Source organism: Phalacrocorax carbo, chromosome 2 (assembly GCF_963921805.1).
Source record: "Phalacrocorax carbo chromosome 2, bPhaCar2.1, whole genome shotgun sequence".
Taxonomy (NCBI): Eukaryota; Metazoa; Chordata; class Aves; order Suliformes; family Phalacrocoracidae; genus Phalacrocorax; species Phalacrocorax carbo.
Genome location: NC_087514.1, coordinates 54,510,046 through 54,534,694, shown reverse-complemented (window position 1 = coordinate 54,534,694; position 24,649 = coordinate 54,510,046). Strand labels below are relative to the sequence as shown.

Here is a 24,649-nt window from a genome sequence, read left to right as displayed (position 1 = left end):
AAATAGCTGACAATTCAGTATGTGACCAGATGGCTAGAAAAGAGCAAAAAACTGTGCCAACATCAGCTTTAAATGAACACCTCCATAGGGACTTTTAGATAATGTTTAACTGACAGGAATAGACTCTTGAAGTGGAATTAGAGGACATTATCTGTGTCTGTATGAAAATATGCCCAACAATTGTCAAGGGCAGGAATTAGAATAACTAAATTCTCACTTAGAATAATTAAATTCTCACTGTGTTTCCCATCCTCACTGGTAGTTTTATTTTGGTTTTAATTCAATTTTGTTTCTTTTTTTTTTTCTAATTGCATGCTTGTTTGTAAAGGCCAGGGAAATATAACTGGTTTGAAATTGTTGTTTTTAAAAAAGTAAAATCTTAACCAGTCTTCAGTTAACATTGGAAATAATATTCAAACAGAGTAGGGTAGATTTGAGGAAGCAGGTCAGGTTTATTATTCTCTCTTGGCAGCTTGAAAGGATGACAAATGGATATAGGTATTAAGAAGTCGGTCTATTTTGAACACATCCCATTGCCTTTCTCTTCACTATATCACTTATCCTTTTACACTATAAGCCCTTTGGGGCTTGGACTTTGTTTCCTTTTGTGTTTCCACAGTGCCCAGCACAATGGGGAGCAGACCTAATTGAGGCCTTTTGGCTGTCCTGCAATATAAATATATATTAACAGCAGCAGAGTATTACTCCGTTAGTGGGCTGTAGAGGAATTCTGTATATCTGTTATTTTCCTGGTGACCTTCTCATCACTGTACCAAAAGGCTGGTGTCCTATGTTAGGACAATTAGAAATGCACTAAATGACATGACAGCCGCAAATTCATGGCAATACTGGACAACTCTGATCATTTAGTTTCATTATGATGCTTCTTCGTTGCTTTATTTAACTCATTAATTGTTAAATAGATGCTTTTATAAACTCACATGTAATTTAAGCTGTTGTTTATGGTCCAGGACATAAACTCTCTGATCCCTGAAAGTGGCATCTATTTTGTTCATGCAAACTCTTCTTGTGGTGGTATCTGAATTCAGTGAAGGATTGACTTTTTTACAACTCAAAGTACTCAGGATTATTTTCTTTATCCTGATAGATCTGAGCGTATCAGAGATCACAGATGACATTGCCTTCACATTTGCTTGTAAGGGCTTTTCTCACAAAAGTATCTGGATGAATTCTCAGTGTAAAGACATGGAAATAACAAACAATTATCTCACTCGGTGTGATATTTTCCACATAACCGTTCTGTGGAAGGAGTTGGCAGTAGTTTGTGTTACAGATGGGCTTATTTCTCATAATTTGGAATTTGAATCGAGTGCAGAGTCCTCCTGCATTGCACAGTCTTTCTTCACCCTGGCAGGCTCTGCTTCCAGCCTGGGTGCTGAGGTGTGGTGTCCATCCTTCGAGGTCTGGAGGGGGCTTCGCTCAACACTGTGCATCTTCAGAAAGAGATATTAGCTCCCAGACTTGTCTAAAGACCATCAAGCAAACCTTTTCCTCTCACTTGCATTTTGGGAATGGAATTATATTTTCCTCTTAATTCTATTTCTCCTTTCAAGAATGAGGAGCTGGATAGTAGAAAGATACGGTCCTTTTTTCTTTTTTTTTTTTTGAGCTGGTTCTTCTTCAGGAAAGTGCTTTTATTTGATCCAGGTTTACAGTTGGACTAATTTGAAGGAAGGTGAGAAGGAACTGTTTGTGTTTTCTCAAAATTCATTTTCCAAATGGTTTTGGTCCCTTGAGAGAATGACTTATAAAGCAGTGGACGGTCTCTACTTCTCTGGTGGCTTCTTCTCTAGAAAAATTAAAATTAAGCAAAATTATGGAAGACAAAATGTGAGCAGCAGTCTTTTTCTGTGAACAATAGGGTCTAAATACAAGGGTAGATATTTTTGACATTCTTGTTTTCTATGAATTCATGATTGTTCAAGTTAATAGAGTATCAAATACACTGCAGAGTTTGTCTCTGATTATAGTTTTGCCATTCAATGTTCCCTGTAATTACTATTCCCGTGGTCCTTTGTCCATCTGTTATGAGATAGAGAAAAATACAAAGGATGACATTTTTTGTATTATTCCTCTTTTCTTCTTACGTGGGTCAGTCATATGTTTTAGTTTGATCCCATTTGATAAGACTGAAGTCAGTTGTGTCAGTCACATGGGGCTGAGCATGGAAATTTTACTTCTGAAAACTGAACTGCAGTAGGTGGGGACAACAGTCCCATCATCCAAGTCCTGCATTTGCATCGCTTGACCTTTGGTAGAAGACTGTGATGCATACTATAAGAAATAGAAGCCGGGTTTCTGGGTGTAATAATAATTTTCTGGTGGTGAAGGGCTCTGGTTCATACTGTGCTCAGTTTCCTGTGTGAAGATTGTCTGCAACAAAAATTACTATATGATGTGTAGCGTTAAGAAACTCATAGTTAAAGTGACTTGTTTTCCAGTCTCAGGACAAGGCACTTCCACAGTTTCTTAGGAGATGCTGCTCAGTCTCGGCCTCTTTCTGTTGCCTGTGTCTGTGGATGGCCAAATAGAGGGCATCACCCTAGGTCAGGGTGCTAATATGGACCAGTATCTGTCATACGATTTGGTATCGTAGTATGTTAAGTTACAGTGTGTTTATCCTTATGACACAGCAATTTATGTTAGAACTGTTATACTGGGCACATCTATGCAAGTCTATCTGCATTTTCAGTTAATCTCTACTTTTTCCTCATTTGTGGTGTTTGCGTTTCTGTCACAGCTACCATATTCGAATTAATCTTTTGGTATGTCCTTGTATATATATAAAAGTTGTATTTTAATATCCATTAATATTGATCTTCCGTTTTTCATGTAGCCAAAGATATGCCTTTTTTTCTTTTTCCATTATCAATTTTCCAGTCAGAACTACAAAGTATATGAGGTATAAGTTTCAACATACTTGTTGGTAAAGCTAGTGAAACAATTTGAACAGTTGTGAAATAAAATGTCAAATGTTGTTATGTATTCTAAGCTAGCTTCCAGGTAATGGAATAATCATTAAAGTGTTTAGAAATTCTTAAATGTTCATGAATTTTAAAATAAACTAGTATCTAAGAATGTTAAAGCTGAAAAAATATCATTCACAGACAGCTAATTTATTTTAGTTTTTAAATTACAATATGGGTAATATGAACAATAAGTAAAGTTAGGGAACTTGTGGGGACTTAGAGAATATAAATAAAGCACAAAATATCTTATTTACAAAAAACATATTAATAACAAATAATTCCATTGAACCTGCATCTTGGTTATTTAGCCTACCTGCAAACTTACCCAAGATCTCTTTGCTATATTAAAATAAATATGCAGGATAGTATTTCAGTATAGCTGTCCTCCTCATCTTTGCAGTCCTTTAATTTACCTAAAAAAAAAAGAACTTGTCAGCTGAGTTGGTGAGAACAATCTTGCCACATATTTCACCTTAACAACTTCCGTGTTCTCATTCATTTAATTAAAACCTGGACTGACCTTTGGTGTCTGAGTAATGCAGTAATAGGGGCCACCTAAGTACTGAGAGAGCTGTCCTACAGCAATGTCAGTACTTCACATTTAGCTGCAATTTTTTCTGCCCATGTTCCTCAGGTAGTAATTTTCTATCCTTTAGCTTTACCACCATTCTGTAATTTCTTAGTATTGAATATACTGGCACTGACCTTATTTTTTCCAGATTAACTTGAATTACCGTCAGTTCATTCTGTTAACATCTCTACATTCTAACAGTGCATCCACTAATGAACGTAATTCCGGCAGCTGGATCCTCGTTCTGTGTTGCTAGCCTACCGTATACGGGGTTTAACAACACACGCAGGTGACACTACATTACCTATAATGTTATGTCAGAAATGTTTATGAAAATTATGGGTGCACATAATAGCTGGCATTTGCTATCTTTTTCAGTTCCTTCATAGATAAGACAAGACTCAGTCCTGGATCTGACTCCTTTCTGAAGTCCTAAATAGCTGGAGTGTTCTAATCTTTTTATTTCCAGCAATTTCACTGAAAAAGAAAAACAAACCAACAAAAAAAAAACCCAAAACAAACAAAAAAAAACCCAGCAAAAACCTTCAAGACAAATCAAGTCCAGCAAAAAGGATCATTTCAATCTGCATCTGAGTTATAAATCCTTAACTTTTACTGTGGAGACATGCAAAGTAGGTGGGGAAAAAAACACTGAGCGGTGATATGTTTTCCTCAGTCACTGTAAAGTAATAAGGACTATTTCCCCTACATTCAGTTATGGTTTTTTGTTTTGAAAATTGAATTTGTAGTACAGCTCTTGAGTGGGCAAATACTACAGTGCCAGAAGAGTGGTTTGAGCTGGGGGCAGCTGGCTACAGTTTCTGTTCTGCCTTACAAATGCTCTTGTGCTGTCCTTGTTGCACAGCTGAGCTTCTGTCAGTAGTGAATTAAGCAACAGGAACATGAATCTGTTGTATATTGTTTGTCCTTCCAATCTCTTAACCTGAGCCTGTTCAATGGACTGTCTGGACTTCTGACAGACATATATTTCTCTCACCAAAGGCTAAGCAATGTGCCATGCAGTTGGATAAGACACTGTGACAATTCTGATGGGCCAGGTCTTTCAGAGACAGTCTTTGAATTGTCTCTAAGAGTCTTTTATGCAAATAAGTTTGTGTCTAATTTTGCTTTACTGGCATAACCCCAGCCTGCTAATCAGTTTGTTATGAAATCTTTGAGATTTCCTGGTCTCTAGCGATTCAGTTCCCAGCAGATGAGAGTCAAGACCATGACTTGGATATGATATCCGGTAGGACACTACTGTAGAACAGAGATGACAGTTTGGAGTCACTGAGAAGACGCACTATGTTCTGAAACCAGGAGAGTTTCCTTAAAGCCAAATGAAAGCTTCTTACATGGGTCACAGGTATATTTCATCGCTGTAATCCGAAAGAAAGCATTGTGGAAGTTCCAGTGAAGCCTGTCCACTGTACACTAAAATGTGACAGAAGCTAATAGCCAGCTCAAGGTGGCAGCTTAACTGCATTACTTACAGCTGCTGCCTGCAAGACCACAACATTAGCAAAGCACCAGAGATTATCCAGTTACAGTCATCCAACAGAAACAGCATAAGGGCTGTTTTTCAAAAAGCTCTACCCACCACATCTGTTTTCTTCCAAGGATACAGATTCAGCTACATGTTCTCCATCCACAAGCCAGTTTCCTGCTGGCTGCTTGACAGTGGGCTTGTGGTCATGTGTAGAGAAAGAAAGGTAAAATGACACCTCATTTAACAGTACTGGCATGTGATGCCACCTAATCACTGTATGCAGCTGCTGAAGTGATTAGGGAGAGAACAGATTCACCCCAAAAAAAAGGTATCTAGAAGTTAAAGAACATTTTTCCATTGCTAGTCATTAAAAGTGTCCTTTCAAGGATTGGTGTTTATGTTAACAGTCATCCTGTCATCCTTACTTGGGCAAGGAGCCATATTTCATTATAGCCAACTGCACTGAAAGCTTCAAGGGTATTGAGAAAGATGAGAATGAATGTCTGCCCTCTGCCACAGAGAGAATATCATCCATGAGTATCACTGAAGCAGTTTTAGTTTGAGGTGCTGGCCAAGACTCCTGCTATTTGACCTTCAGTTATGTTTCCTTCAGCTAATAGATGTGGTAGTTGCTGTTTGGCTTCCTTTCTGCAGAATGTGTTTGGGGGTGGGAAACTTGCAAGGCCCTTGGCTGGAATCATTGTATCCACATGGCCCTCTTCATGATTGGTTGGGTTTTTATGTATAAAGCAGGAGGAGAAAATTTATCTGGAATCAAGAGGTGGTTGTTTTGTGTAGGAGACACACATTCCTCTTCATAAAGCAGGATGTGAATCAGATTGACAAGCTAGCGGTCAAGGCACCTTTTGATGAAGGGAAATTATAAACTGGAGTAGTGGCTTGAAGAATTTTGTCTGTTGACTTACTCTATGAGGATTCATACTGTTTTAGAAGACTTTCCAAACGTTATGTGAAGGAAGATTGCAATTCTTCACACTGCTTTTCAGGTTTGATGCAAGGTGTGGGCACTTAGGACTGAGGAAGTAACGTTCTGTCTCAGACAGGGTCTTCGTCTTGCTGTTAATGCTCTTCATGTAAAAAATACAGAGATAAGTCAGCCAAATTAAATGAATTTATAGTAGAACCTAAAATAGTACAAGCTAAAGCAAGTGTTGCTGCAGATACTGAGCATATTAAGTTTGTCCTAAATAGAAGCAACCTTCCTATCTGCCTTTTTGAAAACTCTTGAGGCTTATTAAACATATATTGTTCTTTAAGCTTTCTAAGGCTTCCTTTTTTTTTTGCGTACTTGAAGGATTCTTAACACATGCACATTGATAGAATGAAATGCTACTCATCTTTATTGGTCTTGATTAATTCAATATTCATGAGTGCTAGGAAAAGGCTTAGTAAGTGGAAGATGGCAATTGAAACTTCCTTAACAGCACGCAGAAGAGGCATAATAACAGCTAAGAAAACCAAATTGCACGGGTTTGAAAATCTGCACTGAGCAGTCATTAAGCATTGTTCTTCAGTTGTGTAATTTCATTTAATTAAATATTTGCATACTAATAGAAAGCTAAAGTTACAAGTCTACTGCTGTGAGCGATGGTTAGCCACTCCTTCCAGTCCTTGTGTTTACTTCTATAGTCATCCACATTGCTTTGGCAAAGCAAGGGAGAAGCTGTAATGATTTCAGCTGCAATAAACCAAATCAAACTAGAGATCAATAATGAACTTAATTTGCTCTAGAGACAGTCTGTTTGCTATTTCATCCAGTAAGGTAAGTTAATAACATTTTTGGACAAAAAAAAAAGAAAGAAATTAGATATTCTAATTTTATTGTCTAGAAATTGAATAAAAAATGTTTTCTTTACCTTTGTCCTTACATGCTGGGTTTGTTCCACATACCACTATGTGTGAGCTTTTGAAATGAATGTTTGAAAACTGGGGGGCCAGTTTACCTCTTTGCTTAGTTTTTTTATTTGGGGACCGAGACTACCTATTAGAAAAACCCAGTTCCTTTGTATCAAAAAATGCATTAAAGGAATTGACCAGTGAGTCCAGCCTAGATAATGACAAAGTGTGAACACTTCCAGAGCAACATAAATATAGTTAAAGATGAGGACAGGTAATATATACACTAAATGAAGCTAAATCCAGGTAAGGAGTTGGCTGGTGGCAGTGTGTTATCTGTGTAGTCTGTTCTGTTTACAAAACAACCTTATATCTGCCATTTAATCAGAAGAAACGATAGTCAGACTTAGCTTTCATACTTGCAACAAATATTTTATTTCTGGGTGTATGCTGAAATCTTAAGTTTCAGTAAGTTGCCTGGCTCAGGGGCCTTTGCTGAATATTTTCTATGTATTTTCAAGTAATAATGGTGTTTTGTTTCACTGTGCTTTTTGTATAAGTGAAATGCATTCTTGATTCTTAGGCTTCTTAGGAAAGAATTGTATGTGATCTTAAAGATCGTTTGCAGAATGAAATGTTTCCAGGATCTCTATTACTTCAATCGTGTGAATAATAATAGTTCTTTTTTAATAAAAACAATGATGTTCATTGTTAGATCTGAGTTTAGCTCTTCCCCCTTTTTCACGAGAGTAAAAACAATCATGCAAGTGATGTTCCCGCTTGATATTCTGATACAGAAAAAATGGGATTGCCAAGGTAATTGGATAATACGATTTTCTTAAAAGCATGAAACAGCTTTATCTCAGGTATGTCAATCTTAATGCCATTAATCCTCTAAGGCAGCAGATACCGTGCATATGCACTTGCGTGCAGTGTAGTATGTGACCTCGTAGGACGTAATATTGGCCATTCAAAGAAAGTAAGAGCCTGTGGGAAAATTTGTGCAGACCTCCTGACTGAAAAAAATAAAACAGCTGGAGGTTCACATAGACACTTTTCCCAGGATTTTTCCACATCAACAGAAGGAAGCATGCTGCAGAATGTTTAGTATAGAACCAGAATGCATGAAATAATGTGATCAATTTTATTTTTGCAATTTTGTTTTGAATAGAAAAATCAGTTTTGAGAGGGCTTTATGTTTTACTTTTTTCCTGTGATATGAAACACTTCACTGTGACAGTAAATTGCATTGTCTGCTCTAAGCTGTTACAGCCATTCCTTTTAGGCACCAAAGAAAGCACTCTGAAAATCAGGTCACTTCTTTTAGTAGGTATTGCTTGAGGTATTTGACTGCAGGCACAGAAGTATTAAATGTTGACATTATTTTATCAGCCTGTATTTTCCAAACAGCAAGATAAGTACAATGAAGGGAAATGCTGAACTTCTAGTGTTGTTTGTCCTACTCGAGCAATACACAGATCTCAGTGCTCTGAGATCCTTTCATAAAAAGTATTACAACTGTTAATAGCCAAAGCAAAAATCTACAACTTCTAAAGCGTTTCTTTAGCCTACAAGTGCTCTCTACAAGTTACACAATGTCTTACTGTTTTCTCCTACTCCATCTTCTGAAATCAGGGTTTCTGACTCCTGTGAAACTGGAATAAGATAAAGGGGAACTGGACCCATGGTTTTTCCCTAACACTCTCTTGAATACTGAAACCTTACTGAAAAGAAAAGGGGAAAAAAAAAAAGAAAACCAAAGAAAACCACTCAGCCTAAAATATCTGCAAGAAAACTGGGCAAACTGTTTAACTGAAATAGCTTTTTAATCAAACATCCATTACATTCGTCTACTGCAGCTTTGTTTAGGCAGGTAAGATAGTTTGTACAAACACTCTGACTTCCTCAATGTGTTAACTGAAATTAGAAGCATATCTGTGTTGATATTTTAGGCTGTTCTCTAAATCTGGCTGGTTTCCCTAACCATAGCCATCCTTTTCTCTTTGACACATACAGGGTTTACCCTTAAACCCATAATATGGTAGTGGAACTTGGGTTGCATTTGTATTATTTCCTTCGCTTTTGCACATGCAACTATCTTCCAGTACACAAACCAGCCAGTGGGTTTGTGGCACTCCCTGAGACTGTTTTGCCCTGGTCTCTGCATGAACAGTTCAGCTTTCTTTTTCTGCCACTAGAGTGTTTAAAAGGTGGAAGAGCTACTAAAAAGGTAGCATGCTGGTTTTTAGTGGTTGACCACTTCACTGAGTGAGCAAAGCTCAAACTGGAAACTTCCTCCCATACACATCATACAAATTGTGGGGCTAGAGCAAGGCATTCAAAGCTCATCACAGTGTTTGCACGTGTAAATAGGAAGTTTTGCAGTAAATTCATTGCAACCAGCTTTCACAATGTGGCCTATTGTATCTAACTCATTTTGAGAAGCTTTAGGATAAAAAGTATGCTACTTATGTATGGGTTATTGATAACACAACTCAAGAATTTCAGGGTTGTGGTGCCCACAGCAGCTATTTCTCATCATTTGTATTGCACCTATAAACTACAGCAGTAAATTTTACAGCATGTCTATTATTTACTAAAACTACAAGTTTTATTTAAAACTTGCCTGAATTATGGGTGCTGTATGAGCATTGTAACTTTAACTCCCCTGGCTTTTTCTCAGGTAAAGACACCGACCTTAACATTATACAAACATATTTTATTTAGTATGTTAAAAATGAATTCACTAATTTATTTTAGTGAGAAAAAGCACAGATCTTTAACTAAAACATAATGAATAAAATATTAAACAGATTAAAGTGCATGTCCTTTGAGAATTCACATATTCGCTCCATACTTAGATATCTAATATCTGCCTGAAATCTGTATTAGTTTCCAGTAGTGTATTAGAAATACACTATTACAGTTTTTAAACTTCTGACTGAAATCTGAGCATGTCGACACAACGTCAGCAGAGCCTGATTTTACTAAACCTGTGTTAACTTCTTTTTTGTACAAGAGTGATTTGAAAAGTCAAGGTTTTACAGTTGACAAACAGGAGCTGTAGGTTCCAAAATGTATGTGAGGGGTGGTATGAATATAGATTGTATTTTCACTGTTTGATGATGCTATAGGCCTAGAACCAATGCAAGAATAAGACTTGAAAAAAAGTTTTCCTCTGTCTGTCGTAAGTGGTTGGAGGAGGAGTGTAAAATGCTCCATACCCTTGTATGTCAAAAATCAGAATCAAAACCTCTAGAAACTATTACCTTCATTGGCACTTCACAAATGTATACATACCAGGAAAGAAGCAGCTTTCCAGATCTGGGGTCTAGGTATAAACTTAGGCACCACATTGCTTTTTAACGTATCAGAGCTGTATATTCAACCTTGTTCCTCCAGCGGGCTCTGCTAATACTTAGTACTCTCAGTCTGTAATACTCCAGTTCTTAGTTAGAGTCTTGCCCTTTTCTAGAAAAATATTTTAAGTGTTTTTAAGTGTATTTATTCAATTACTTCATGTAGAGACACGATTCTGCATGCCATTGTTTAATAAGAACACTGACTTTAAAATATATCCCTGCCTTAAGGAACTTATATTCTTGAAGCCCAGGCACGTATCAAAAACAAAAACAAAATTGAAAAAAAAAAAAGAAAAAAGAAAAAAAAGCAACAAACCTCACATGCTGTTGAAAGATAAGAATTTAAATGTTTCACAGAAGCAGAGTTAACAGAGTTTATTACTAAAGGATATTTAAAGAAAACATGGAAAATGAAAAAGGCACAAGGAAAGGATTGGTTAAATAAAACATGGAGCAACTGAGAAGGAAGCCTGAGTCTCAGAAAGGAAGACTGGAGAAATGTTGATAAAGATACAAACACTTCCAGGATTAAATCTTGAGTCCTCTGAGGAAAATATAAAAGCTCCAACTGAGTTTGTCAAGGCCAGACTTGACCAAGAGAGAAAAGAGAGAGCTTAGACTGAGCACAAGAGGAAAGAAGGACTTGTCTGAGACTGGAAGTTCAAGGAAGGCTCTAAATCATGATGTCAGTGGCAGGAAAAGAAGAGTCAATGAAGGAGGAAATTTGGCAAGGTCTTGGGTTTCAAATCAGCAGGAAACAAAGCAATGGCATGGCTTATGAATAGTTTGGTTAATTAATTATAATTAGTAAAAAGCCCATGAATGCTTAGGACTATTAAATATCTCTGTTCCTTTGTATAGCACAGTGGGTTTTGGATTGCAGTTTATAACAGCATAGATGGGTAAAATGCCATAAAAATTTGGCCTACATTGGCAGTAACATTTGAAAGGCCTTACAGCCTCTGGACTTAGGTTTATGTTTGGAGTGAGAATCAACAGCTAAGCTGTTAGCAAACAGCCCAACATTTCAGTTTTGGTTGTATAAACAAGCTGGCATGTAAATGCTCTGGCTGAAGTTTGGGAAGCAATGGATACACAAGGTACTCAGCAGAAGTTAACTGTTGTTGAAGAACAAACATTTAGAAGAGAGACACTCGGTGATTATCCTGGTAGATGCTAGTATTTGTAAGTAGCAGGACAAATTTTTGCAACCCAGATTTGAGATTCCTTTTTTAATATGTCTTGTAAGGGTTTCTGAGCATTGTAGCTATAGCTTGCTTTACAGAGTTGAATCACTAAGAATAATCAGAAAAGTAGCAAACTAAAAATTCGCAACTACTTTTATTCAAACCTAATGCAAAATATGGTTAACTAAAAAGCCCTTTTGCAGTTTCACCATTACTATAACAATGAGGTTTCTGGAAAATAACTTCAGGACTACTCCTTCAAGGACCCTGCCCTACTATACGTTGTTTCCACTGTTAAAGAAAAGAGAACAGTGTTGGTTTACAATGGTCAGAAGCCCCAAGAGCAGAAAAAGGGAGAGGATGGTTGGGCAAGAGCACCATCCTCTTGGACTGTCCTCTGCTATGTCCCAAAATCTTGCAATGCACATTCCCAGTGTTTGAGATTTCCAGTACAAAGAATGGACAGCAATTACTTCAGATCAAGAGGAATAATGCACATCGGTAAGAAGAAAAAGGGAATAAAGACTTGTATTATTCAGACACTTAGACTAACGTAATTCAAAAGGAGGATCCCGGCAAGCTGGCAGTTATTCAGTCCCAGTAAATATGTTATAGACACAATAGTAGAATAATTTTATACTTTCAAACCTGCTTCTGTGATGATTAGTACATAGCTCCACTAATTTGAAATGTATCTTGAACCAAAATCATCCTGGTGAGTGTAGCTATGCACGCTCTGTCTGAAAAGGTTGTGATATAGGGATTTCTATTTCATCCTTCATGCCTCCCCAGAGGTGTTTAATATGTTGAGCTGAACCAACAACAACCCATACTCTAATGGGACTGAGGATGGGCCCTTGGTCATGAGAGTTTTTGTTATGGCTCTGTTGTGGCTTAGCACAGTGAAATCTTGCTGTGGAATTACATCAGGGAAGAGTGTACCAATAAGAGAATTGTGTTTATCACTTCAGGTTCCTCAAGATGAATGGACAGGATACACTCCACGAGGAAAAGATGATGAGATTCCCTGCCGACGAATGCGTAGTGGCAGTTACATCAAAGCCATGGGGGATGATGACAGCGGAGACTCAGATACAAGTCCGAAGCCATCTCCAAAGATTGCTGCACGGAGAGAGAGCTATCTCAAGGCCACCCAGCCATCCCTTACAGAGCTCACCACCCTCAAGTAAGTCCATGTTTTACCTCATCATACAGAGCTCTCCATTAGGACATACAGTGTCTGTTTCTATTTGTTTCTACTCTTTACTTCTAGGTACCAGTTAAAGAAAGCATTTAAACAAGTGTGTTCAGTCATGCCTGTTTTGGTTGGGTTTTTTCTGAATGAGAGTAGATTTGGGAATGTATTTCAATGCTATTCTGAAAAGGGACCCTACTACCTATGCTTTGAATTTGTGAAGTATTTCAGCCTGTTAGTGTTAAGTGAGTAGCCAGGTATGTACAATAGTTCTCTGCTTTAAATACTTCGCTGAATTATAGCTTTGGCCTATGAAAGCTTTATATAATTGTGTATTTTTATATACTCAACATGTGAAATTAGCCTTAAGCTAGTCTTTGCAACTCATCAGAGAGCATCTGACATTTAATTAAGAAGAACAATGTGTCTGAAAATAGACAAACCCATGGTTTCCACTTTTTAGTTCACTCAGAATTGCACTGTACTTTGTGGAGAAACATAAACAAAACTGATTTTTTTATTCTTTTATGAAAGGTTTAGTCAAGAGGAATAATGAAGATATTTTTTAATGTCACTTAGTGTTTTTCTTTTATCTGGGCCTTTTAAAAGAGCCAACCAAATTCTCATGAAAATTGCACAAATGAACAATTTTGGTATTAGTGTTTTATTTTAAATGATTCTAAAATGGAGAGGTCCCCTAAAGCAAGAAAATAAATTATATCCATAAAAGAAAATAGTGTGGATTTAAATCAACAATTGTTTCTGTCTGTCTTCTGCAAAATTCGTAGCTATAATAGTGAATCATAGTTCACTGAACCAAAAATAACCTAATTTTAGTATAACTTCCCTAAGGCTGTAGCTTTAAAATGGAATAAAAAGAGCTGTATCTCTTCTAGTATTCGTGATTAGTGACAAAAGACTCCTCCTGCATTTCCCTCATTAATTTCCTCTCCTTCCTTGTCCTCTTCTACCCCATTTTTTTCAGAGACCTTATCTGAGAAATAGATTTTAGAGAAAAGCGTTTGATCCTTGTTAAGAATGTCATGCTCTTGACACCAGTGATGAATAGACCAGAAGACAAAAACATGCTTATTGCAGCTCCCCATAGCAGCCTGCCTGACTTTGTCTCAGGGGAAGCCAGGAATTGCTTCTGCTCTGTCTTTCCATTAATGTCCAAAGGAGAAAGCAGTCTCATCTTCTGCAGGGATTTTCATAAGCTAGTTGGCGCTTGCTCAAGGGATCCAGTGATTCCTCTTATCATCCATCAGACTTTACCACATCCTTTCCTGAGCCAAAACTCCTCCTCTGAGATCAGTTATTGCAGCCTCTGCAAAGTGAACGTAAATGTTACATACCACCACAAACTCCATAAAGCCATGCTTTATGCACGGACACAGAGCTTATTCTTTTTGAGACTTAAGAAACTTTTGTTCCATAGTTCCTTAAGATATATGTGAAGTACAATGCATCACAGTGACTGTATTTGCTCTTGGTCACTTCTGTTCTCTGTAGATATGAGATTTGCAAAATAATATGGAATTGTTAAAAATAAAAACTCCTGCATGTCACTGTTCACCCACAGATGTTAGATCAGAGGGGCTAGGCAGCAGAAGCTTTTAGGTTTAGTTCCGAAGTCATTGTAACTCAGTAAAGTCCTTGTACGAATGCTTCATTTCGCATATGTTTTTTAATCCCTTCCTGTTCAGGAAAACTTTTAGGAATGTGCTTAATTTTAAGCTGCAGTCTGTAAAATTCATGTAAATTTAAGAGCTATGCAGAAGTAGGATGTAAATCACAGGGTGGAAGAAGGAAGGGGGAAATGGTAAATGGTAGTAAAACAAAAAAGAGGACAAAATATGAAATAACTTTTCTTTTTCAATGACTTTTCAGCATAAATTGGGATGGAGTAGAATTATTTCTTTTAATCTATGATAATACTTTATAGAAATATCACTTCCTGGGGAACCTTTCCACTTTCAGAGACAAATTGTATAATACAAAATTATGCATTGCTTTTATTCCTTTCTGCTGAACATAATAAATTGGGGCTTTTTTTTTTTTTGTAAGAGCTAGCCAAGTGCTTGCTCTGGGAATTTAAATCTTCTGTTGAGCTAGGTCTTTTTTGCATGCTACTTAGTAGCATGACTTCACCTTGACTATGACATTGCTTGTTCATCCCAGAACTGCCCTGATTACTCTCAGAGCTGTGATAGAGTTTTGCTGGTATGTCGGCCAGAGACTAAATTAGGGCCCCTAACTCACTGAATATAGGTCATCAAGCAATAGTGTAATGTGTGATAACAAGTCATTTCCTTGGCTTACTGTTGACTTGAGTTCAATTTGCACCTGAATAAAAGCTTTATGGAAATGAGCCAAAAGCCACTCAAGTCAGCAGGCAGCCTTTTACTGACACTAGTGGACTTTCTAGCTGACCTTGCAGGACATTATTAACACCTTAAAGCTGAGTGGCATTTCACTCCTCTAATTATGTCTCTTCTGTCAGCGAAGACACCTTGTGAAAGCAGTGTTTCTACACTGGTGATTGTCAGGGATCTTCTGCACTTCTTTATGCTACCCTTTCTGTTTTCTGTATGCAGTATCTAGATGGCTTCACTTTCATCTTTGGCAGAGCAAACAACTTAAAAACATGTTCCCTTTTGCTTTCACTGTTGTTTTTGAAGGGATTTTTCATTTTGTGGGACTTTTCCTCTCTGAGTACTTTAAGTCTAATATCGGTCTTACAACCTACGCTGTTCCTCCCACCTACCTACCTACCATTGCTCGTGCGCCTTCTCTTCTAAGAATGGGTTTTCATTCTTACCAATGTTTCTTTTTATATAAGGAAAAACTTCTGAACAGCACAACTGTGTCATATCTCCTTTACGTAATACAAATTTATTTTCCTGGTTTTGCTGGGGTTTTTTTCTTGCTATACTTTACAATCTCCCTCCTACAATATTCCTCCCATGCCATGGTTTCCATGTGGTTACAGCACATGTGTCAAATGCTGTAGTACCATTCTGAATAAAGCACAGCTTGCTGTGATCGTGAAATGCACACCTCCGCTTTGCACTCTTATTATCCTACAGGAAGTAAGCAGCTTTTTCTCTCTGTCTTTGCTGGCAGTATCTTCTTGGTGTTTAATCTTTCACAGTCTAGATAAACTGATCCAGCTGAAAATAAAAAGTTACATTTTCTTTCCCATTCCTGAGAAATGGCAAAAGTTTATCTTGCACTTGTAAGCAGATGGAAAATGCACTGGTTAGCTAACTTCTAAAGAAGGTGCAGGCAACAGATACCGACATAATAATTCAGGACATATTCAGGATAATTCAGGACATATTCCTTCACTCTCCATGTGTACCTTGGTTATGTTTAGCCTGTTTTTCATTGGAAAGAAGTATGCAATTACATTGTATGTCCACATGCCAACCCGTCACCTCCACCTCCCAGTAACTTTTTAATTCCTTGGCCAACTTTAACCAAGTTTGCTAGAGACACTAAATCTGAAAGATATGAAGTTCCAGCAAAATGTGTGAAGATCTGTAGCTGGATAAGGCAGAGAAAGGTCTGCAGCCATCCATTACGATCTCCTGAAGAACTATGGGCAAAGTAGCTGGTGAGTCAGCACAAGGTATATTTTGATGGCAGCACTTTCCTAGCTTAAAAGATGAGGAATATGGAAAGGACTGAAAAACTCCATTGAGGACAAGAGGTCTAAGAGGTGGATCCTGTTACCATAGTTTTTCTACTTCATTCTACCCCTTTCCTCTTCTCCACTGTATGCACACTTGCTAATTTAAATAAGGGTTCACCTCTGGAGATGGTTCTTCCACTTTCTCAGCTTTTCTGAGAAGGTGCTCTTGGGAAGTGTCTGTACTGAGGGAAATGATAATGGATGGAAGGATAATTGCAGCCTGATGCACAGGCTAGGCTGTTCCGGCATTTGAGCAAACTGAACCTGATGTCCCTACACTGCACTTCACCACGCAGCCTAGCATACATCCTTAGGTGTGAAAACCATCTTGGTTTTAGGACTAAGGTACTGTTTACTTTAAGGTGTTTCTATATTGCCATAACATGCTCCAAAATATCCCCAGAAAAAGGTGTCATATAAACAAAAACATACCTTTTTTTAAATGGAGGTGTTGTTCTCATTCTGCTAAAATTAATGAAAATGTCCCATTAACTTTACTGGCCCGGATCACAGGTAGGGGGAAGGGAGAGTGAAAATATAACATGACGCAATACCTCATCTTCCTTATGGTGAATATTTTTAGAAACATGCAGGGAACCGTGTTAATTTTCTTCCTTGTTGAGTGACTTCCAATTAAGGAACAATGACTTTCCTAATTAGTACAAAAGGAATAAGTCTGATTAGTCTTTTATTGGTGTTTTACAGTATGTTTCCAGTACTGTGTGTTTCATTGTTTCATGTTGCAGTCTTTCATTTGCATCAAACCTTTAGCTAGTGAAAGAATTGTTTCCATTTTCCTTGAGGTGTGTTTTGTTTGTTTGCTTGAAGGGGGAGTATTTTGGATTTCCCATGAAAGGGATTGCAGCATCTCCATAATCTTTGGATGAGCTGCCAAAGGAAGAGTATTCTGGAAATATTGTTGGTCTAGGCAGAAGCTTTCCCAGCCCGCAGTCACTGATGCATGATATATTGCTTAGCTTTTCGTTCATATTATTGCAATCCCTTCCCTCTTCTCTCTGAAAGCTAGGGAGAAGATGTTGGACAGGTTTCTAACTTTTCAGGCTCACGTGTCAGGTGTGATCAAGTTCAGTGAATAATTTATAAGTCAGAAGAAAAATTGAAAGGCAGGGCAATAAAAATCTATTTATTTTGAGGTAGTAGGTGGGCATACCTTTGGAGCCAATGGTTTCCTTATGGCAGCGGGCGTCTGTTTTGTGTACATGATATTTGAGGAGCAGAGGATATTGATTTATAGAAGGAACTTAGAGCTTGGAGCTTTTAACAAACAGAACTTTCCACTGATGGTTATATAAAGTACGTTCAGTCAGATAATGCTTTATATCACTGATGGGCATGTGAGAAACCTTGTGCCCCGTGGCAGCATCCCTCTGGGCTTTGTGTCTCCTCACACTAAGGTATGTATGCCTTTACAGCACAAAAATTAACCCAATCACCCTACTGTACAATCCTCTGTAGAGGCAGGGCATTCCTACAGTTCACTGCGTAGTGCATAGGTAAGATGGGTGCTCCTCTCTACTCCTGTGATGATCTTCACCAGTTTATCTTGCAATGAAACTGAGATGCCCTAGCTGCCTCACTGCTAACAGACATTACTTATCCCATCAAAAAACTTACCCTTGTGTCAATCCACACCTAGCTCTATATGCCCTTATGCCCTGTTACATCTGTATAGTCACAGTTGTATAAATAGTGCTATTCCTTGTTTCTCTAAGACGAGAAGTCAGAATTTTGTTGTAATCTGTGACCTATACTACAGTTGTTGTATCAGTTTTACTTTTACCTTTACTTTCTGAAATTTGAGGCAATGGAAGAGTTACTATTAATTTACATAAGAATAAACGTCAGAAAAAAAAATAAAAGCCTTTAACTTTGCTAGTCAAAGTGTGATCTTTTGGCAATACTGGAGCAGAGTTTTGGAAATCGATAAATTGTTAAAGAAAAGCTGCAACCTCATTTAGATGATTGCCTTACTTGCAGAAATGAAAATCCTTGTCCTGTATCTAGTCATCTGTCTCAACTTTGCTCAGGATTGAGCTTTATGGTAGACATAGGTACAGATGAAAGTGAGGACTTCCAACTTTTTAGCATCTCTCATTTAAACCCTGTAAACATATATTTGTTTTAGAGCAAATGGTTTTGGTGAATTCAAGTCCATCCCATTGTCTGTTTTAAAAAGCAAGGTCTATTGCTGTATTTTATGGGTCAAATGGGCACTTCTATGGCTTGCTTTAAGAAACACAAATAAAATCACTGAACCAAGATGTGGTTTTCAGCCATCTCTTTCAGGATATGTTTTTTTACACAGCCAACCTGCATGTTTGTGTGCAAAACTGGTCTTGTTTATTTTTAGCCCTACTTCTGCCCACCTACTTAAAAGGCTGCCTCAGAAAGGAATTTAATTACGTCCAGTGGGGACAGGAGAAGAAATACTGCCTTAGACTGCAAGGACATACACAAGCTATATGTTAGGAAAATTTTCCTGATGGTAATGATAGTTAAGCATAGGAGCGGAGTGCCAAGAGAAATCACTTCACTGGACGTTTCCAAGAAGAGGGAAGAAAATGTCTGTCAGGACAATTTTAGGTATTGCTAATCCTGCTTTAGGGTAGGAGGAGGGACAAAATGACCTCATGAAGACCCCTCCAGACCTGTCTTTTATGATTCTCTGTCTTTCTCAGGCTATTGAATACACCCGCTATCACTGTTCTTACTTCCTCTTCTTAACTTATTTTTTAAATATAAAAATAAAATTCTCATCTAGGACCAAATTATTCCTGAAGGCCTGCTGTTGAATAGTAAATATAGATATCCCACACACAGCAGTTCTTCACAATTCTTTCCTGTATTCTAAATGTTATTTCTTTGCTAGCATTTTGAAATTATGTTCTGACTGCTGCCAGCCACAGCATGCTTGACTCTTGGTATGTGATCTTGTACTATCTGGTTTAGTTTGCTAAGGGGAGCTCAACTGATGTATTAAATCTGCCATGCAGAAAATTCACAGACATAAAAAGAGATATGCACTTGCACAAAATTCAGTCTGGAGTCCTTAATGTCCAATATAACAAGAAAAAGAAAACAAGCAACAATAATTAAGTTAATCATTCATAATCATTTTCTGTTCTGATCTGCTAGAAGTGCAATACTCTTTCACTGTGAAATGCTGGAGCCCTTTTAGCTTAAAAATGGAAGAAGTTAAAATAGTGTATTTTGCTTTAGTTTTAAAGTGAAATTACAAAATAGTGTTTCTGCAGACATGCTTTGTGATCTTCTGTTAATTTGCATCATGTTAGGGTGAGAGAGAGGGACATGAGAGTGAGTAATTGTTCCACCCTTACAAATAAAAGATACTATTAATATCTAAGTCATGTTGATGCCCAGTCATTTGTTTCTTGTATTTTCATGTGTTTGTATTACTGCTAAGAGGGAATAACTTTCAACTTATTTTAGTAATCCTCTTCTGGCTTGGATGCAGTATGGGGTGAAGGTGATGGGCAGGGGGCAGCAGGGAAAGTGTATGGCCCCTGGTAGCTGAGGTGCTGAAGTAGGGCAGCACCAAATACCGCTCTGCTCGCAGTGACTCATGTGAATGAAAGATTATCTGAAGACACTTGACTTTTTAAAATCTCCTCTCCTCCTAATGAAGTTATAAATCTTTTCAGGATGGGAGAAATCAGGGAAAATCCTTAAAGACTTTCTTACATCATGCCTGCTTTTTTATTCAATATACACCACAATGATAGAGAATCATCATACAGTCACTGCTTGTGTCATTTGCTGGTGTGAAAAAAATATTTTTGTTGAAAGCACCTTTGCAGCAGCTACTGAGTTCCTGTGAGAGATTTCTGTGGTTGCATCTGTAGCTGAGTTGCACCTGTAGCTGAGTTGCACGGCAATTACCCATTCCCCTCCAGAAGGGCTGTGCTACTGGCCAGCCTGCACCCCAGCTGCCCAGCAGCTCTGCCTGCAGCAAGCCCAGGGACCGCAGAAAGCACTAACTGGTTTTGTCACCCCCAAATGTCAGCAGCCACATTCAGAGCACCCAAATCCTTCCCTTTCCTTGAGTGACGTCAGGGTGGAAGCCATGCTTGAGTTGTGTCTGTGCAGCTCTGCACTGTGACAGTGATGTATCATGCTGAAGGCAAGCTCAGGAGCTTTCAGGACTAGTATATAAATCTCTCCTGTTTTATATCTGACAATTGCTATTGCAAATCTGGGTTAAGCCTTCATTACTCTACACTTGAAAGGAAACCTTGAAAACCTTGTTTTCGAAGGTAGTCCTCCTTGGGCTAGTCCTATAAATGTTCACAGTTATTATTCATTACTTTATCACACCAAAATAGGCATAATATAAATGTTCGTTAAAACTCTCTCTTGTAATAATATTTATTACTGTCTGCATGAAAAAAAAAATTGAAAATGTACTAGAGTGCAAAATAATGCAAGGTTCTTACTTCATTTATTACTTTTACTCTGTTTTACAAAACTTAAAACTGCAACTTTGCTTTTATCACATTTAGAGAAATAATTTCATTCTGAACTTTGCATAAATCTCAAAACCAAGGATACCTACATAATGCAGAAAGCTTGCAACCACTCTGGGTGAAATGGTGTCAGTGATGACATTGGCTGAGTCGTGACTTCATCTCATAAAAATTATGTTTGTAGCAGTGATAGAAATTATATTTATAAAAGCTGGAGCGGGGGGGGGGGGGGGGGGGGGGAGCCGGGGCTATTTCTGGATTTGAAAAGGTCTTTTTTCCTTATTCTAGTGACATGTAGCCAACATGTCATTCAACCATCCTCATCATCCTCATTAAGTTGCAGAGATATTCAAAATCTCAGAAACATTGGCACTGTCTAGTCAATAGAGTCCAATCTAAATGTCTAGCCATGGATTTCAGACTGGTGCAGGGTCTGTTGTACTCCTCTCGGTCATGTGGCTATAAGAGCTGTGAGACAACAGGGATTTGGCAGAGATTTGTTGCTCAGACTTGTTTGAAATGCTCATGAGTCAGGGTGTGCCACTGCAGTTGTTCAGTCATTTACTGTTGGGTAGAATGTAGTTTCTGGCACAGCAGTAACTCTCTGTCTATTACTTCCCCCACCCCCGACCCCACTTAGAGATCATTTGATTTGGGGCACAAATTAATTGCTGTTTACCTGTGATGAACAAATTTGAATTGAGAGGGAGTGGATGATCCATTATTCAAATAAGATGTTAGATTGACAGTAGCTGGAATGGATGTGAGCACTATGTCACTATTTCTGTTGTCCCTTCCTCTTTTCTTTTCCCTCTCTTTTTCTTTTTTAAGTGACTCCTTAATATTCCTAAGTAATAATCCTCAGTATTCAGCTAAGCGTCCTTTCTCCTTTAACAGATCCAAGATTTGCATGAAGAATACCACATCTAAAGTCACTGTCCCTTCACACAGAGACAGAATTACCTTCTGACTATCAACTGTTTCTATATTTCCACCTCCCCACTGATTATTTTATTTCCTTTTCTAATGAATTCCTCACCTTTGAAAATAATGAGTGTGTAGCATTCTCTTCTGCTTTCATTTATTATAGTCCTGATCCTAACAGGATCCTCCTGCTAAGATTTTCATCAGTGGTGATTTAACTACCAACCTCTTTCACTAGTCCTGTTACCAATATCATCCTTGTGAGTCTTTCACATTTCTTTTATCTCTCAGTTTCTATTCGCGACTAGACATGGTCTGTTGCTAGCACTCCTGGATCCTTCTTTCTGTGTCCTTTTCTCACCAGGGAGGCGTGCACCTTGTGTTGGAAAATGGCTATGTCTTCCTTCATTTCAGTGCTCCATTGGTGCCACACCCGGTAGTTAGTTGCACTCAGTCATTCTTCGAGCTATCTTTAGAGTGATTTCCTGGGCAACTGGGTTTGCTCCCTGCTCCAGTTCTCCAGACAGAAGTTTCTGTCGTGGCTCACAACCACAGCCTGGCAGCCAAGGTGCCCTTGGCATCGACCTGTGGTCAGGCAGCCCTTGTGCACTGATCCCTGTGCAAACATGCATGAACACCAGGGAGGCTTCATCCTATCAGCTCTAATTGTCCCTTCTCCAGAGGAGTTGATCGGATTTGTTATATCTCTCTGATGACTGCAGTATCTCTGCCTGAGTGTTTTGCCTCTGGCAGAAGATTGACAAGCCCTCGTTTCCTATTGAAATTGCATGTTATGACTATATTTCCTTCCCCTGTTCTCCAAATCGGTATGTCCACATAATGGTAGCTTGTTATTTAATGTAACTAGTTCCCTTAAGGGCAACAGCCCAAAGAATAATGAGATAATCAATTTGAAGTTTATACAGACAATGAATCACCTGAACAGCTGTCCCTTTAAAAACAAGGCTATAGTTCAACACTGATGTCACAGAGATTCTTCATCTTTTGAATATGTTTTCAGACTGTGTGTTTTATTTTATGTACCTCCTTTAAATAAAGTATGTAATAGATAATAATAAATAATACTTGGAGGAAGAATCTTTATTTCTAAGGGATGTTTTTAAAGAAGAGGATGAAATAAAATTGACATGTAAAGTAATACTTAAAACACTGATCTTAGAGCTTCTTGATGTTTATTTGCAAGCCTGCTTTACAATATTTTCGATTATCAATAATTTTTTTAAATCTAATCCTTTCTCGTAAATACAATATTTATATTTCTAGAGAGGAAAAGTAAGATCAGACCTTTTTTTTTAGCCAAAACAGGTAAAAGCTTGCTTCTGATTTGAATCTTACCCTTTTTATTGTACTATCTTATATTTTGCAATTACTCCCTCAGTGTTTCTGTCATGGGCAGCACTGAGGCCGGCCAGAATGGGAAAGTTAGACCTGATCCAGGTTAGATCTGGTGTGAATGTAAATCCCCTGCCCTGGTCCCTGGGCTACCCACTGCCCCCAGTACAGGCCTGAGATAACCACTGGAAGGGCATCCCAATCCGTGGGGAGGTATGCACTGTGCTGGAAATCAACAGTGGGTTTTTTCCCTAAGGCATGGGCCTTAATAGGAATAAGGCACAGAGGAATGATTGTCGACAGTTTCTCTGAAAGTCCTTGGGAATACTATGCAATTGGGATCTGGGACCTCAATACTGGATTCGACAGTGGGTTGTGTACAAGTCTCAAGCGTAGAGTTCAAAATCTGAGCTATGGAGGTTTTTTCTCCCACCAACAAAGTACATATGAAGTTTTTAATGTCAGCCTCCTACCCAGCACAATGGGATGATAACCTCTGCCATGAATTAATCAACTGCTTGTTAAAAACATTATCTTGCCACTGTTCTTCCAAGTTCTTTTGAATTCAAACAAATTTAACAGCTTTCTCTCCCATAAAATGATACGCTAAGGTTAATTATAGTCCAGGAGCAGGCTAAGGTATGATTTGGCTGCTTGGTGTTTCTCAGGTCTAAAAAGAGCATGAGGGGTGCACCTGGAACAAGCGCCTGGCTTGCGTTGGTTCAATAGAGAAGGGGAGGATCAGTCAAGCGATTAAAATGAAGGACAGAAATTGCAAAGCTCCCACGTGTGGTGCCCCTTTTTCTGCCAGAGGGGAGCAGGGTAGCAGGAGACTCTGGCCCCCACACCTACGTGTTGTGCCTCCGTGGCAGGTGGGCTGTGTCCTCAGGAGCAAGGGCCAAGGAAGGAGTGCTGGGTGCCCCACCACAGCTGCTCCCTGCCTGGCGTCTTCCCAGCTGCGGAGATTGATGCGCCTCCAGCTCTGGGTAAAAAGGGATAATAACACTCACCTCCTGCACATCGGGGTGTCACGAGGATTGATTCATTACAGTTAGCACAGCAATTACAGAGCCTTCTAAAGAGGCTGCAGATATGCTAATGCAGTCATCATTAGTCATTGCCCCCTTGCTCTTAGCTCCTGTTTTGTACTCCTGAAGCAAAGCTTGCAGCAACATTTCCTTGTGCTCACTGAGATGTCTGGGAAGACCCCCACCATATTGCACGAGCAGTGAGGCACAACATGGGGAAGAAGTTAAATTATCCTCATACTTCCTTGAGAAAGGAAGAGCTGCAGAGGCTGGCAAGACCTCAGCCAGGGATAAAAGGGCCAGTTCTTGTAGTTCCTCCTCAACTGTGCTTCCCACGTGTGTCCTGCTGCCAGGATGCTCTCTTCTCTCTTTCCACCTGCCGCACGTATTTTGTCTCCCCGTGATGTGTGAAAGCCCAAAGGGGAGCACACTACTCCTAGGAGTAACAGTAACTCATGTTGCATTTTGCTGTTGAAATTCATAGGTATGAT

General features: G+C 38.6%; 1 protein-coding gene across 1 annotated transcript in view; it reads left to right on the top strand.

Annotated features, from left to right (window-relative positions):
- DLGAP1 (DLG associated protein 1) overlaps positions 1 to 24,649 on the top strand; it is a 432,218-nt gene that overhangs the window by 292,092 nt on the left and 115,477 nt on the right. The window contains exon 5 of the mRNA XM_064442940.1: positions 12,428 to 12,642. Coding sequence (XP_064299010.1) covers positions 12,428 to 12,642 — 215 coding nt within the window. The remainder of the gene's footprint in view (positions 1 to 12,427; positions 12,643 to 24,649) is intronic.